The 14,477-nt window shown below is 49.8% G+C and overlaps 6 protein-coding genes across 6 annotated transcripts; 3 read left to right on the top strand and 3 right to left on the bottom strand.

Annotated features, from left to right (window-relative positions):
* Positions 1-684: 684 nt before the first annotated feature.
* N7466_006001 (CAZyme family GH18) lies at positions 685-2,211 on the top strand (the record flags this gene model as incomplete). The annotated part of the gene is made up of 4 exons (XM_057165398.1): positions 685-761; positions 814-1,106; positions 1,172-1,775; positions 1,857-2,211. The coding sequence occupies 4 exons, from the start codon at positions 685-687 to the stop codon at positions 2,209-2,211; spliced, it is 1,329 nt and encodes a 442-aa protein (XP_057020997.1).
* Positions 2,212-2,897: 686 nt separating this feature from the next.
* Positions 2,898-3,725, bottom strand: N7466_006000 (uncharacterized protein; the record flags this gene model as incomplete). Its single annotated transcript, XM_057165397.1, has 1 exon — positions 2,898-3,725. One exon carries the CDS (start codon positions 3,723-3,725, stop codon positions 2,898-2,900), a length of 828 nt encoding a protein of 275 aa, XP_057020996.1.
* A 743-nt stretch (positions 3,726-4,468) lies between these two features.
* Positions 4,469-6,771, bottom strand: N7466_005999 (beta-N-acetylhexosaminidase; the record flags this gene model as incomplete). Its single annotated transcript, XM_057165396.1, has 3 exons — positions 4,469-6,088; positions 6,148-6,623; positions 6,720-6,771. The coding sequence occupies 3 exons, from the start codon at positions 6,769-6,771 to the stop codon at positions 4,469-4,471; spliced, it is 2,148 nt and encodes a 715-aa protein (XP_057020995.1).
* A 750-nt stretch (positions 6,772-7,521) lies between these two features.
* On the top strand, positions 7,522-8,403 carry N7466_005998 (uncharacterized protein; the record flags this gene model as incomplete). The annotated part of the gene is made up of 1 exon (XM_057165395.1): positions 7,522-8,403. The coding sequence occupies one exon, from the start codon at positions 7,522-7,524 to the stop codon at positions 8,401-8,403; it is 882 nt and encodes a 293-aa protein (XP_057020994.1).
* A 680-nt stretch (positions 8,404-9,083) lies between these two features.
* Positions 9,084-11,147, bottom strand: N7466_005997 (uncharacterized protein; the record flags this gene model as incomplete). Its single annotated transcript, XM_057165394.1, has 4 exons — positions 9,084-9,991; positions 10,046-10,226; positions 10,277-10,676; positions 10,729-11,147. The coding sequence occupies 4 exons, from the start codon at positions 11,145-11,147 to the stop codon at positions 9,084-9,086; spliced, it is 1,908 nt and encodes a 635-aa protein (XP_057020993.1).
* A 1,643-nt stretch (positions 11,148-12,790) lies between these two features.
* Positions 12,791-14,287, top strand: N7466_005996 (uncharacterized protein; the record flags this gene model as incomplete). The annotated part of the gene is made up of 5 exons (XM_057165393.1): positions 12,791-12,914; positions 12,998-13,023; positions 13,081-13,191; positions 13,257-13,636; positions 13,702-14,287. The coding sequence occupies 5 exons, from the start codon at positions 12,791-12,793 to the stop codon at positions 14,285-14,287; spliced, it is 1,227 nt and encodes a 408-aa protein (XP_057020992.1).
* Between the last annotated feature and the right edge of the window lie 190 nt (positions 14,288-14,477).

Below are 14,477 nucleotides of genomic sequence, written 5' to 3'. Positions count from 1 at the left end.
GCAAAGCCATTCCATGGCAAAACCTTGGCGAAACCAAAATTGGTCTGGCCAGCATTTATAAAATGCGAACCGAGCCCTTGGTACCAAGTGATCAGTCCCCAACACTTTTAAACTTAATCGCTGATGTCAAGGAATGCGTGCGGGAGGGGTATGAATGCGCGGCTGTTTTGGTATGCGGGCGAACGATGCCCTGGCGCGGGTAACCATCGCGGCCCACTCTCAGCAACACCGAGTATCTGCGGATTCGAAGATCCGGTCTTCTCTGAAAATGCGGAGAGCGACAGACTCAATGCTTACAGGGAGTCTGTATGTATATTGTTAGCCGGAGTTTCCCGGCATTCCAATGCTATCCTTTCGGCTGTGGCGCCCTTCTATCGAGCAGGTTGTTCTGAGATGATCTCCACTCTTGCAGGGATGGTATACAGACATACTCCACACTTGGACCCATTTTCTACATGCTCTGTACTGCAAGTCATGAGCTACGGATCTTCCTATTGGGCATGATCTACTAGGGCATGTTTCCATGAAGTCTGTTTGAAGTGTTTTTATTCTTGCGACTTTCAATTTCTACTTCTTCTTCCCTCCTTCATCCTTGTACACGTTGGGGTGGTTATCTTGCATTGACAACTGGATTGTCGTTCGCGTGGTCTTTTGTTCATTAATTTCGTATTATTTTGACCAGCTATGTTGAAGAACGTCGCGCTCGGCCTGCTGGCCGCTCACGGTGCTGCCGCTTTGCGGTTTGCCATGTACATTGACGAGTATGTGATCAAAAAAGACATACCAAGAACCCAATCTAACAATACTTTACAGATACCATGTTGCAGATCTGCCAGGTCAGAACCAGACAACCTACATTGACCATGCTATCATGGGCTTTGCACCATCCAAGAGCTTCAACTCTGATTCGCCTCCATCGTTCACCCCCTTCGAGGCTCCAGAATCCTTCCGCAAGCGCTTCAGCGATGATACTAAGCTGATGATCGCCATCGGAGGCTGGGGCGACGAAGCTGGATATTCCGATGGTGCAAAGGACGCGGCTAGTCGCCAACGCTACGCGAAGAACGTGGCCGCCATGCTTGATGCCAACGGGTTCGACGGTGTCGGTAAGTAGCCAGCCCACCTGTCCATATCTCAAAATGATCAAAGTATATATAACTAATATAAAAAGACATCGACTGGGAATACCCTGGCGGAAACGGTCAGACCTACAAGCAGGTCCCCAACTCTGACAAGGTCTCCGAAATTGAGACCTACCCAGAGTTCCTTGCAGAGGTGCGCAAGGCAATCGGCAACAAGACCCTCTCCATCGCTGTCCCCGGCCGCAAGCAAGACATGATTGCTTTCACCAAGGAGACTGGCCCCAAGATCTGGGAATCCGTCGACATGGTCAACGTCATGAGCTACGATATCATGAACCGCCGTGACAACGTCACCAACCACCACACCAGCGTGCAGGGCTCGCTGGATGTCATCAACGATTACATCAGTATGGGACTCGATCCCGAGAAGATCAACCTGGGCTTTGCGTTCTACGCCAAGTGGTTTACTACCGACCCCAACTCGGATTGTGACACCAACCCGATCGGATGTGCCGTTGTCAAGCTTGAGAATGACGATGGAAGTGACAACGGAAAGTCTGGCGCGATCACTTTCGAGGCCAGCACTGATGCCCCGGCCCCCACGGACCTCAAGACATCCTACAACGGCAAGTGTGGCTTCAGCGAGAATGCCAAGTGCCCCGATGGACAGTGCTGCAGTGCTTACGGAAACTGGTATGTTAATCTTACATCCCCTCCTTGACCCTCCACCAGGGTTAATCAATTCTTACACGATCGCTAATATTTCTACCTCAGCGGCACCGGTGACGACTTCTGCCAGGCCGGCTGTCTCTCGGACTACGGAACCTGCAAGGGCATCTCGATCACAGACTCTTGGCGCCGCGCCCAGAAGGACGGAAAGACTGATGACACTCTTGGTGGACAGTACTACTGGGATAGCGAGGTCAACCTCTTCTGGACCTGGGATACCCCTGAGCTCATCACCCGCAAGTTCACTGACATTGTCAATGCCAAGAACCTTGGTGGTGTTATGGCGTGGAGCCTGGGTGAGGATACCTACAAGTTTGCGCACGTGGATGCCATGCAGAATGGGGTCAAGGCTGCTGCTTCCACTCAGGCTACCAACGAGGGCGACTCGGCTGAGGATTAAGTGTATGTGTGATTTTCATGGGGCTGTGAGTGTGTGAAGTGGTTACTCCCGCTTGGGGATGTGTGTTATGGCTGTTTAATATGGTGGTGTCTTCATTTGAAATTAGTTTTTTTAATGGACGACGACGTTTTATCTTCTTCCAAGATCTTCTTTGTAATCGGAATTCGATAACTAGTTTACTACCCCTTTACAAAAGCCTAAGTTGTAAAATTTCCAAGCGGAAATCGAATGCGTGATGCGGAATGGCTGTATGCGGTGGGGAGTCCATCCGAATAAGTGGATTGATGCTTTGGTATCTACTCGAGTAAATCCACCGATGAAATGGCACCTACAAAACTTCTGCTGATAGCCGGAAAGGCAAAGAAAATGACAATACACACCACTGAAGGTAGTACTAGGATGTAGTATATTCCACAAACTACATTCTATGCCCCATGCACTTCAAGATGTTGCAAGCTGTAGTCTAGGCGTAGCAAAGAACTAGGAAATGGGAACCTCGCATATTGGCCACCTTCCAATGTGGCCCAGCGTCAACATAGCAGGCAAACGACCCAGGCAGTCGCCACTGACCCAAAAGAAACCTTCCAAGGTAAATCCCAAAAGAGATAAAGATAAACACAAACATAAACATAAACAATATAGAGGGTATCATAAAAAAGCAAAAAAAGAGCCAACAGAGTCCCGCATCACAGCACTCGAGATCTCGTCCGCCTCGCCAACCACCACCGCTTCTCACTCTCCACCATCTTCTCCCGCTGCAGGGCATCCACAGCCCTCAGCTGCCGCTCAGGACCCACCAACTGACAGCGATGTCTACCGCGCTCCGGGAACCGTTCCCGAATAAAGTACCTCGCCGTAAGCTCCAGCAGCTCCAGAACAAAGTAAGCGATGGGAACGAGCACGAAAATGGCCAGCGCAATACAGACGGGCCCGTAGTCCTCCATGATATCCAGCACGTCGAGGGGTTTGAAGTAGGTGACCGTGCGCGCCGCTTTCGGTCGTTCTGTGGGATTGCATTGGAGCGGGTGAGCACGCTGATTCTGGTTCTGGTTTTGATTTTGGTTCTGACTCTTGAATGGGAGCCATCTGCCCAGAAAAATGCCGTACGAAGATGTACTTCTGTGGTGCTCTGCCGCGGAGAATGGATCCGACAGTGACGGCGTGGGCTGGATATCGATCTTGAGTTCCTTTTCGAGAGAGCGGATAAAGCCCAGCTCTTCGTGGCGATTCCGATTGCGATTCCGATCGGCAGATTGGGATTGGTATTGCTGGAATGGGGACCGTCCTTGCTGGTCCTGCTCTGCTTCAGAAACCAATGTTGACGCTAGTTGCGAGCTTGATTTTGATCTCGAGTCTGTGCTTAGCAGCGTGAGCAGCGCTTGCTGCAGGGACTGGAAGCTGGCACGTGGATCGGTGAGAGCTGTTTGTGCTCCCGGTGCGGAGCTAGTGTCGTGCAGAGGAAGGGCTAGACCGAGCGACGCACCCAGCACGGCCAAAACAGCGAATGCCTTCATAGTTAGGCGGGATTGTTGGGGGTATATGGCCCCCTCCAAAAGCTAAGGTTAAGAATTCGATAATGGAGTTTAGGAATATAGAGAAATACAAAAGGAGCCAGGTGCAGTTATAAGGTAAAAGCAGGAAGTTGGAGCGTCGGTTCCAGTTGACAGATGGAAACCACTACTTCGCAGCAGCTAAAGCATGTGGAGCAGGTGGGACTGTGATTGGTGGATCTTGACCGGGAGCAGCGATAGGACGGAACCGGAAGTCTTGGCGTGAGTCTTAGCTTCAACTGACAAAACACTTGTGACTTGGTCACTCACACTCTTCAACTTCTTGCTAACATGTCTTTCTTGACTTGTCAATCCTGACACTTCTTTTTCTTCAGGGACTCTCTTCTGCCTTCCTTATTGGTTCCAATTGGACCCTTATGTCGACACGGAATGCGGAGCGTGGCCACGAGGGTATAAGGCACGCCTTAGTGTGTGGAGGTAATCCTTGGCATTCACCGCGGCCCGCGGGGCAAGAATAGGCATTCATTTAGTTCGAGTTGATTGGCTACAACATAAATTTCGCAATGAACGTGAATGTATGGAAGGAAAAAAAGAGAAGAAAGAAGCAGAAAGAAAAGAAGCAGGAATCCCGAGACGATTCTGTAATTCCAGCGCTTCTCTACGTGAATGATGGCCCACGGCCCACGGCAGCCGCGTCACAAATCAAGGCAACAGAATTCCCATATTTCAAAAATTAGAACCCAGGCTCAAGTCGAAGTACCCGCGCTACCTTTCAACACAAGATTCTGCATCAGCCCTGTAAATCCTTCGCCGATACGCGTCAGCGGTGCCTCCACTGCTATAGGTGCCCACACAAACGACTCCCCATTAACGCCGATCTTCGTCAGGAACTCCATCGTCTTGGACTTGGCGCCCTTGCTGGATACGGTAAGAAGGGTCGTGTTCCCTTGCCCGATCAAGCTGACTTCTGTCCACACGTTAAGAGGCAGAGTATAGTTCAGCGAGTAGGCATTTCCGCCGCTGATGAGAGTTGCGTTGGTGATTGTGCCATTGCCATTTACGAATGTGGAGTCTGGCCCCGCGAAGAGTGTGCCCGGTGTTGGGGAGGTGGGCTTGACACGGAAGGAAAGTGTGTAATCTCGCCCCTTGCTGCCTAGAGGTGTTTCAACATAGCACCCATCCGCTAGATGTAAGGTTTTATCCGCTGTCTTGCACCCGTGTAAAGTGCCGTGGTATCCATTGCCGGAATAGTCGGCCACAGACTGGGATTTGGAGCTGGAACCATCGAATGTGTAGTGTAAGATTGTATCTGACGTGCTGGGAATAGCACGGTCGAGGTTCTGGCCTGGCACGGCTGCGTGGAGGACATCGAAGACGGACTCGTACTCGTCTTCCGTGATGTTCCCGCTCCATTGTTTATCGGCGAGAGCGGGGAGCGCATCACGCCAGGAATAGTACGCCTGCAGGACGGTGGTGGCGTTTGACCCGTAATCATTCCACAATGCTGCGACCTCGCCCAGCACCAGGGGGTTATCCCGGGAAGGATTGTCAGTCTGGTTAGAGCTGTCGAATATCACTGGTGAGTACGGCGCGTCGTACGGACCGTTGAAGATCTTGTCCTGACTGAGTACTTGAGGAAATGAGCCACTCCACCCACCCACAAGATACAAATAGTCATCGGAGTTGAGCACATGATAGCCATTCTCGATGTAATCGAAATAAGGCTGGTCCGCGCTGGTATCCCAGTGCTGATACGACACGGATGTGGAAACATTGGCGCCCTCACTCGGGGTGAACGTGCCCCAAATTCGCATCGACTTCTGCCCAGATGTCTCGTTTTGAATGAACGTGTTCATCTCATTCACGAAATGAGTATAATCTGACACCAGACTGCTGTCATATTCATCGGCACCAATATGGACAACCTTGCTGTGGAACCAGGGCAAGAAAGTCCGCCAAATTGTCTGCATTGTCGGGATAGTTTCGGGGTGGCTGATGTTGAGCATGCTTAGATCATCAAGACCCAGTTCTGGCTTCCATTGCACGATGACGAGTGCATGGCCGGGTGCCTCGATCTCGGGTATGATGGTCACTCCGCGCTGTGCGCATTGTGTTTGGATATTATCGAATTGCTCACGGGTGTACGACTCGTTCGCTCGCTTGTTCAGTCCGGCGACGGCATCGTCATCGGACCAGAGTCGGAATGCAGCGTAGAGGTTCAAGCTCTCTTCTCGAGAGTAAATATCTACATTATTATATAGATTGTCGCTGAGATGGACGTGGAACGTGTTTTGCTTGAAGAAGGAGAGATATGAGCACATCTCAATCAGGAAGTCTGCCGGGTAGAAGTGGCGGCCAGCGTCAAGCTAGCGATGGACGTATCAGCGGTGTTACAATTGCGTAAAAATGTGAGATAGTAGATTACCATGACTCCTCGAGTCCCCCAGCCCGGTGCATCCACGCCGGACCCTTTGGGGAGTGCGGAGTTGCCAGTAGAAGAAGCAGCTTGAATGATCGACCGGGTGGCCCACCACGCACCCAGGGGACTCGCCCCAGTCACCACGACCCCATTCTCATCAACTACCAATTCGTATCCCTCAGATGTGAATCTCCCAGCAACATCCTCGAAGGCGCTATTATTCCCAATTGTCAAGAAAATAGTATTCGCCGTCCGCTCTGTGCCCTGCGTAATCTGCACATCAACCCCAAAGACCGATTTCAAATCTCCTTGAAAAGTCTCAGCAAACTGCCCCAGCGTCGGCGGGATCAACGTCTGTCCAAGCTGATCCACAGCATCAACATAACGAGAGTCCACAATAATCCCCGTGACCGCGGAGAGGCTATAGCTACCACCCGTCTCGACAAACGGGATGATAGGAACAGTAAGAAGACGAGAGTGGACTAAAATAATCCCGAAGACCAGTCAGTCAATTGCAATTACAATTCCAATTCCAATTTCAGACCGTCCGTCCGAAAGCCAAACAAAACAGCACATACCTCCACTCGCCAAAGCACCAAAAGCGCACCAAAAAGCCTGACCAAATTTCATAGCGTGTCGGTCGCAGATAAGAAGCCGGTAGTAAATTCCCCGCACATGCGTATGAGCATTGATCCAGCTCCTCTTTCCCAACCGGGATATTTATGTTGAGGAAAGAAAGCAAACGTCGCAGAATTACCATGCGGAGAAACACATATCCATGTAACATAGCTATCCGTTATTTAAATGATAGAGTCGCATTTTTTCAAGGAGACCTTGCGGTGCGACCTCTGGAGAGGGGAAAGTGATGATCGACAGGTGGTTGCATGGTTTCTGTCAAATCTGTCGATAGCTGCGGCGATCGTCGGGTACTGGCCAACCAGACTGGAAATAATTATCCGCGAGATTAAAAGTGGTTCAAGGATGGGACTGGTGAGCATGAGGTGATTGGTTGTTCCTGAGGTATATTCAAGTTTGCCGTGAGGGGGAGAGAAGAGGTAAGGGGAGTTAGTTGTTGAGAGATGATGTTTGTTTTATGTTGATGCAGTACTAGTATTCAGGTATCCATGAAATTTACTTCCACACTCTTGGACTTTTATTTACCGGCATGATACGTAACATTACAATATGTGTACGAGAATTCGCTGGTATCTATGGAAGTCGATTGCTATAGCCTATTAGTGGGTCTTTGGGAACAACGCGGATAGGACCGAGGGTCATTAGTGTTTATGAATTGTCTTGGTCCTCTTGGACTTGGCGGCCGTTCAGAAGAAAATTCTCCTTGACTCTATTCCGAGGAATTGGAAAGGTCGGAATTGCACCATGGACGATGAGGACACGATGGAGTACGAGGATTTCCGCCGCCCATTCCATTTCTTCGTCACAGGCCGCTTCATCGCCATCCATTACAATGGCGCCGACTTCGAGCTTCACCGCGACCGTCACAGTAACGGAACTTTATTCTATCTGTCTGATGACGAGGAACAGATAATCTTTAATCGCACCTACGTCGGCAGGCTCACCAGTCTCCCGGACTATCCAGAAAAAGCGTTCCACATACACCGCGAACAGCAGTACCTTTCCACACAGGGAACATGGACAGACAGCATTGATAATGCACTGATAGTGCAGATTGACCCGGAGCCAGACTGGAGCGGTACCCCTCCAACCGTCTCACCGCTCGCTAACCCGGTCATTAGCGCCGACCACCCTATCTCTGGCGATGGAATTGATCTCTACCAGCCGGACCAATATTTCCATATGTATCCCGTCGGGAACATCTGGATGGGCAATGCTGAACACTCGCCCGAGGACATGCTCTTCTTCGGCGGCCATCCCTATAACTATGGATCACCTTTCAAGATCTCCGTGCATGAAGGGAAAACACGCATCGTCTCCGGCGACGGCATGTTTCTGACTGTTATGAGGCCTGCCCAGAAATCAGAGTATATGCGGGAAGAATGTCGACAGCATACTGCGACCACTCGGTGCTCGCGCTGTGAGGGGGGCTACGCGATTGGCTTTACCTCTGAGCCGCGCGATAACCTCACTCTTGTTCCGCGCGGACTGCCTAGTATGTTTGTTTTCTATGATGGTGTGTTCTATTATCAGTTCCAGGCTCTCACGGCTAGCTATGCCGCGCTGAACCGAGTGGAGTGCATTGAGGATGCGTCGCTCTTCCAGTTTGTTAGTTGTCGGTCTTGATATATAGCGGGAAGCTACAGACTGGGGCATTCAAGTTGTATGGTCTAGGAAATTTTCTGTTATCTGCGAAGGACACCCATCTGCTTTTTGTAAAATATTGATAGTGTCAATCAATTTCTAGAAACAAGCACTTAAGGGGATCGGCTGCTTCAAATACTCTATGTGGGCTAGCCTACATCAATATATGTTATGCATACCACATGTGCAGTGCTGGGGGTATTCGACCTTGGAACCTGCACACCAAGCACTTGAGAACATTGTGTACACATCATGCATATAACGTAATTCATACTGGGTATGGGTATGTACCATGTATACTCTCGGCTTGCACAGCCTTCGCGATGCATGTGAGTACGCACGCGTACTCAACATTGAATACTTACATGTAGAGAAAATTTGAATAGTATGCAATTGATCAATAGCCTGAGTAGTTGGCACAAAATTTGAATGTTTGAAGCGCTCGTCTAAATATACGATAACCTTGGAAGCAATATCCATGTAGGCTTTTGAGACATCTTAATGTTTGAAAAAGATTGATAAAATTTTGGGCATTAGTATAGACATTGATGTAACATGCACGCTGCAAGCAAGATATGTATCCGTCATGAATGAACATTTGAAGAAATCCAAACCGCAAGATATCGCAGAACACTCTATATACTATTTTCAAAGCTGACACTTCAGACACGGCAAAGACGTCCGTTTTGATCAGGAAGACCATCCAGACTCTTAAGCTCCCAGTTCTCACTGCCCACACCGGTAGGGGCATAGAACAAGAATGTCGGATCATACCGCTGCTTTAACTTATACAAACGGTCGTAGTTCGTACCATAGAATGCCTGCTGGAAATTGGGCTCCAAAATATCCGACTCAGACATATAAGCCCCAGAATCAGGACAGGTAGCCCGCCATTTTCCAAGGGCATCATAAGTCAGTTTGTTCATGGTGGTATTAATCTGGGCATTGGTGGCATTCGCAGCCCACTGCGTAGAGGTAATAGCATGCATCAAAGTTTCGCGGAAAGCCGGGTTCGAAGCGTCATCTGCGTATCCCGCCGGGAGTTCCGCTTTCAAATTAAACGCGAGCAGCGGGTAGCCTGCGGTCACGGTACTTTGAATGGCGGAGATGGTATCGTTGAACTTTGTCGCGTTTTCCCAGTTCTCGCGAGGGAACAGACGGCTTCCGGTCATCATGCTTACGCTTCCAATTGTCTCGAGAGGGAAGCCAGCGTCCCAGCCGGGATAGAAAGAGTCGTAGTAGGTTGAGTTTGGAGCGAAGGGGATACCTAGGGCCTTGAGGTCGTCGAACCACGGCTTGACCAGCGTGTTGAACTCGTCTAGAGTGTGGTTCACGGCAAAGAAGGGGTTCATGAGGAATTCGAACGCGTCTGTTCCTGTGGACAATACCCAGAAGTAGGCGTATGTACCGGCGTCGGCATGGGCAGGGAATCGCTCAAAGTATGAGCGGACGCCTGCCCAGAAGGTGGTTGATGAGACGTTGGCGCTGGTGGCGAAGCTGAAGGTTGAGACGGTTACGCCAACCTTTGGGTGTACGCGGGAGATGACTGAGGTGACGACGCCGTATGTGCCTTCAAGGAGATTAGTTGCTATTCTGAGAAGCTTATTATGGAGGAGAGACTCACCACCACCGCCACCACGGATAGCCCAGAATAGATCCGGGTCGGTTTGTTCAGTTACGGTGACGAATCGTCCGTTGGCGAGAACAACCTCGAGGGCTAGGACCTGGTCTGCGGCCAGGCCGTAGATGCTGGACATAGGAGAATGGCCGCCGCCAAGCACATATCCACCGGCAACACCAACAGTCTAAATAGCGGAGTTAGTGCAATTCTTGGCAGAAAATGTGTATAACATACCTTGCCTTCTCCACCAACAGCAGTGAATCCAAGCTCTTCACCCTTTTCGTATACCTCAAAGGCCTGTACACCAGCACCCATCTTGACAGCGGGGCCCTGATAGCTTGAGCTGTTATACTCGGCAATATACTCAAGGTCTTTCAAGTTGTGTGTCCAAACTCCAAGACCACCCGCCCCAGTCGACTTGCCATTGAAGTCGTGACCAGTGTTCTTGACAACAAGTCTTAGGTTCGCGTTGCGAGCAAAGTTGACTGCAAGTTGCACCTGAGCGACATTGCTCACATTAACCGCATAACTGCTGTACCCGCCGATGGTGCAGGATGAAGAAATGTTAAGCCCAGTGGGTAAACAAGACCTTCCCTCAAATAGAGGCCACATGATAGATGCGGGATCCGCCGCACTGAAAGCAATTTAGTAAAATCGAACAAGCAGCGATAAATGCACACACTTACTGCAGATTGGAATTAGTCCACTCATCAGTGACATTCTTGCACGTCTCACTGTCATATTCAGGCGATGAGGGGTAACAGGACGCTGCCAGGGGCACAGTTTTAATCAAAGCACCACCCAAAAGCTCATTGAATTGACTCCAAACCGAGTCAGAAGGCCAGGATTTGTCTCCTGGTAACAATCGGCACTGGCCTTTTTGCAAGGTGGAAGGGCGCGAAGCATTCTTGCCAAATCCAAAAAGAGCAGTCTGGCTTGAGTTAAGAGTCGAGAGCGATTGGTCTGTCAACTGTACCGTCTCACTTTCGAAAAGTGGCGCTCCGGCCTGGGAAGAATTGGGAACCTTGCTCCCGGCCGTCGCATCTCCAGGGGCACTTAAGAGAAGGGCGCCAAGCAGCCCTGTGAACAACGAACGGTACGTCATCACGAAGGGGATAAGGTGTGATCAAGTCGAGGCTCGAGAGGTTGAGGTCCAAGATCGACAAGAATATTACCAGGAAACGAAACCAGGTCTTCTTTATAAACAAATGGAAGAAGTCTATCTATCGTGCCACGCGGTTGGCAAGACAAAGTCTCTAATTATCCCCGAAATTAACAGGGCTTGCCACCGTGATGCAGTTGACCCACAAGGCATGCATCCCTTGGAGTTGGACCCTTGAGATGCTCCACTTTTTCCTATGTGCCCTTTCGCAGAAGATGGATCAGATTTCTGTCTTCCACGGCAGGTGAAATCATCTGCTTTGCCGGGTTGGATCACATGTGGCAATACACCAATATCTGTTCTAGTATACTAGTAGTACTCTGGCAGCTAGCAACACGCCCTTACTCTGCGAGGCTTTTGAGTCTTAACCTGGTCACCAATTTCCGATCGATCCCGCCCCCACGTTAGCGGCTTTAGCCTTGCGGTCGGGCGTTCCAAAGTCCCTTGGCATTGCAACAGGTAAATTGCAAGTCGAAAGAACAATAAGATCCATGAATACTGCCTTTATTGCACAGTCTCAGGAAAACAATATGGTCCAACAAAAGTACATAGTAATGAATAGCCTTAGTCTTCTGGTGCCGGTAGATCTTACCCGCGATGCTCTCCACTTTTGATCGCCTCACTCCTGAGCGGAGAATCTACACCTGGAAAAGAAGAAAGAAAAAAAGAGAAATTGCATCATAAGATCAAAATTGGTAGAATTTCAAAGTCCCAAATTGTCCCAAGGAACGTAGAAGATCCCTCTCCACAAAATCAGATGTGGTACGGGTGTGGCTAACGGAACCAAAGCCTCAAGCGCAACTCAGTATCCGAGATCCCTTTCACAAATCCCGAGGCAGCATCATTCGTGGGGCCAATTGATTCTTTTCAAAGTCTAATGAATCCATTCAGCACGATGACTGGCAGAAACGAAAAGCAATGACCAAGGTTCGTGAGATGATAAGTCATATTTGAGTTAACGCAGGTGGGTCCTTGGACTTCTCACCCAAGGGATGAACCTCAGCTGCCCAACTCTTGAATGTAACGGCTAAAACTTCCACTGCTATCCGGCTGGAAGAAAGGGCGGGCATTTCTGGCAGCCTTTGAGTGCATGCATAGTGGCTTTCTTTAATCACCAGCATTTGCCCAGCTCCTCCGATTGACCTTTTCCACGCTGCACAATCTTGCTCTGCGCGTGCGACTTATTCTCAAATTCCCCAAAGGCCAGGCTCAAGCTCCCTGAAGTCATCCTCATTCATCATAGATACACAACAAAGGGCGGAAAATAAAGAAGAGCCGAACTCACTTCCGAAATCCATCATCCAGTGGGGAAGGAGACCCTTACCCAGACCCCATAATTGGTTTCCCAAATTATTCCAAGCCATGGGAAGCTCTTTGAAAGAGGACCGAATCTAAGGCCTATTGGTTCAGAAGCTCTATGTGGTTCTAGGAACCCGTTGCCCTGTGCGGATCGGATGGGCGATCTACCTGGTCCCTTTTTATCGTGCCTTATTCATCGTGGCGCACTCCTGTGCGGTGTTTTATAAGAGTTTTTGCTCTCTCGGCCTGCCAGAATTCTTTTTCTTTCTTACTTGCTATGCGTGACAATGATTGACGATCATCATCAGAAGATTGCGCTTGGCATTGTGGTCGCGTTTCCGATTCTCGGCGGCATTGCTGTTCTTTTGCGCCTTTGGGCTCGGTCTTTATCGAGATCTGCGCTAACAAGTGGTATGCGTTGAATCTGTCGGGCCGTTGATCGACGTGATCGACTGGGGTTTCCTTTGACTGACCTTTGCCGTTTTCACTACCAGATGACTATTTTATCTTTGCGGGATATGTGAGACATTTATACTTAACCTTCCGACGAGAATCTCATACTGATGCGATTTGTTAGATCCTCGCCGTCTCGCAGTCCATTACTTCGTGGTATTACATCAAGACAAACTATGTTGGCATCCATGTGTGGGATATACCCAAAGACTATGATGTCCAAAAGGGCTTAGTTGTAAGTAGCACATTACTTCCGATATTTTCTCATGACTCAGGCTAATAGTTTCAACCCTACAACAGTGGAACTACGCGAATCAACTCCTCTACAACCCATGCTTGACACTAATCAAAGTTTCAATTCTGATGTTCCTACGTCGATTGGACTCTCGGTCTCGCATTGTTAATATCTTAATATGGACATCCCTGGGCGTTGTTACAGCCCTCTTCCTCGCTGTCCTCTTCGTCGACATCTTCCAATGCCACCCCATCGCCTACAATTGGGACATGACGATCAAGGGTGGGAAATGCATTGATCAGGGCGCATTCTACGTCTCTACCGCCGCCCTAAACCTCTTCACCGACCTGATGGTGATCTCCATCCCCATCCTCATCACCTGGAACCTTCAAATGCCGCTCCGGAGAAAGATAGCCGTCTGCTTCATCCTCTGCCTCGGAGGAGTGTAAGTATCCACAACCTAACCCATCCACTTCCAAAAGAAACACAACTAACAAACCACCACAACAGAGCAACAGCAATCGGCGTCTGGCGCATCGTAATCCTCGCAAAAGCCTTCTTCCCCACCGGCCCCGTTCCCGACCCCACATTCTCAATCGGCTTCTGCAGCTCCGCCGTCGAAGTGAACGTCGCAGTCATCACAGCGTGCGCACCCTCCATGAAATCAATCGCAAGCAAATTCCTCCCCCGTCTGCTCGGTACGTCACGGAACGGGCACTCCGGCTACGCCGGCAACACCACGGGGAATTCGCGCCGCAAAGCCCGCTTCTTCCACAGCATTACGAAGTCGAGTCAGCTGCACTCGGGGACGGATGATGGGTACGGGGATGGATATGAGAGGGCGGACCCGGCGCGGGGCAATCATGTTGATGTTGTCGGCGCGGGGGATTCGTTTGATATGCGGAAGTATAGACGCGGTGGTGATAGTCCGTCGGTTTCGAGTGGTAGTTTGGAGCTGGCTTGTGAGGGGGTTCCGGGGATTGTGAAAACTACGGGTGTTTTGGTGCAGTATAGTGTGGGTGATGATACGAGTAGTCAGGCCGAGGAGGGGAGGTCGAGGCATGAGAAGGATGTTAGTGTGGATAGCTTGGTCTAGATACATAAGGAATATATGAAGATTCTGTATAGAAGATTTCAATATTTGCTGGTTTGAAGTTTCAACCACATAGACATCAGGATGATCTCGTGGTAGTATTATAACGTACCTTGTCAGACCAATATCTCATATGCAGTGCCTATGATTATATGTGCACATCCGATTAGAGCTATTATCCACGATATAAATC

This window comes from Penicillium verhagenii (genome assembly GCF_028828195.1).
Source record: "Penicillium verhagenii strain IBT 33310 chromosome Unknown utg000006l_segment0_segment0, whole genome shotgun sequence".
Lineage (NCBI taxonomy): Eukaryota > Fungi > Ascomycota > Eurotiomycetes > Eurotiales > Aspergillaceae > Penicillium > Penicillium verhagenii.
The sequence above is the reverse complement of the archived record's forward strand: the minus strand, read 5'-3'. Positions and strand labels throughout refer to the sequence as shown.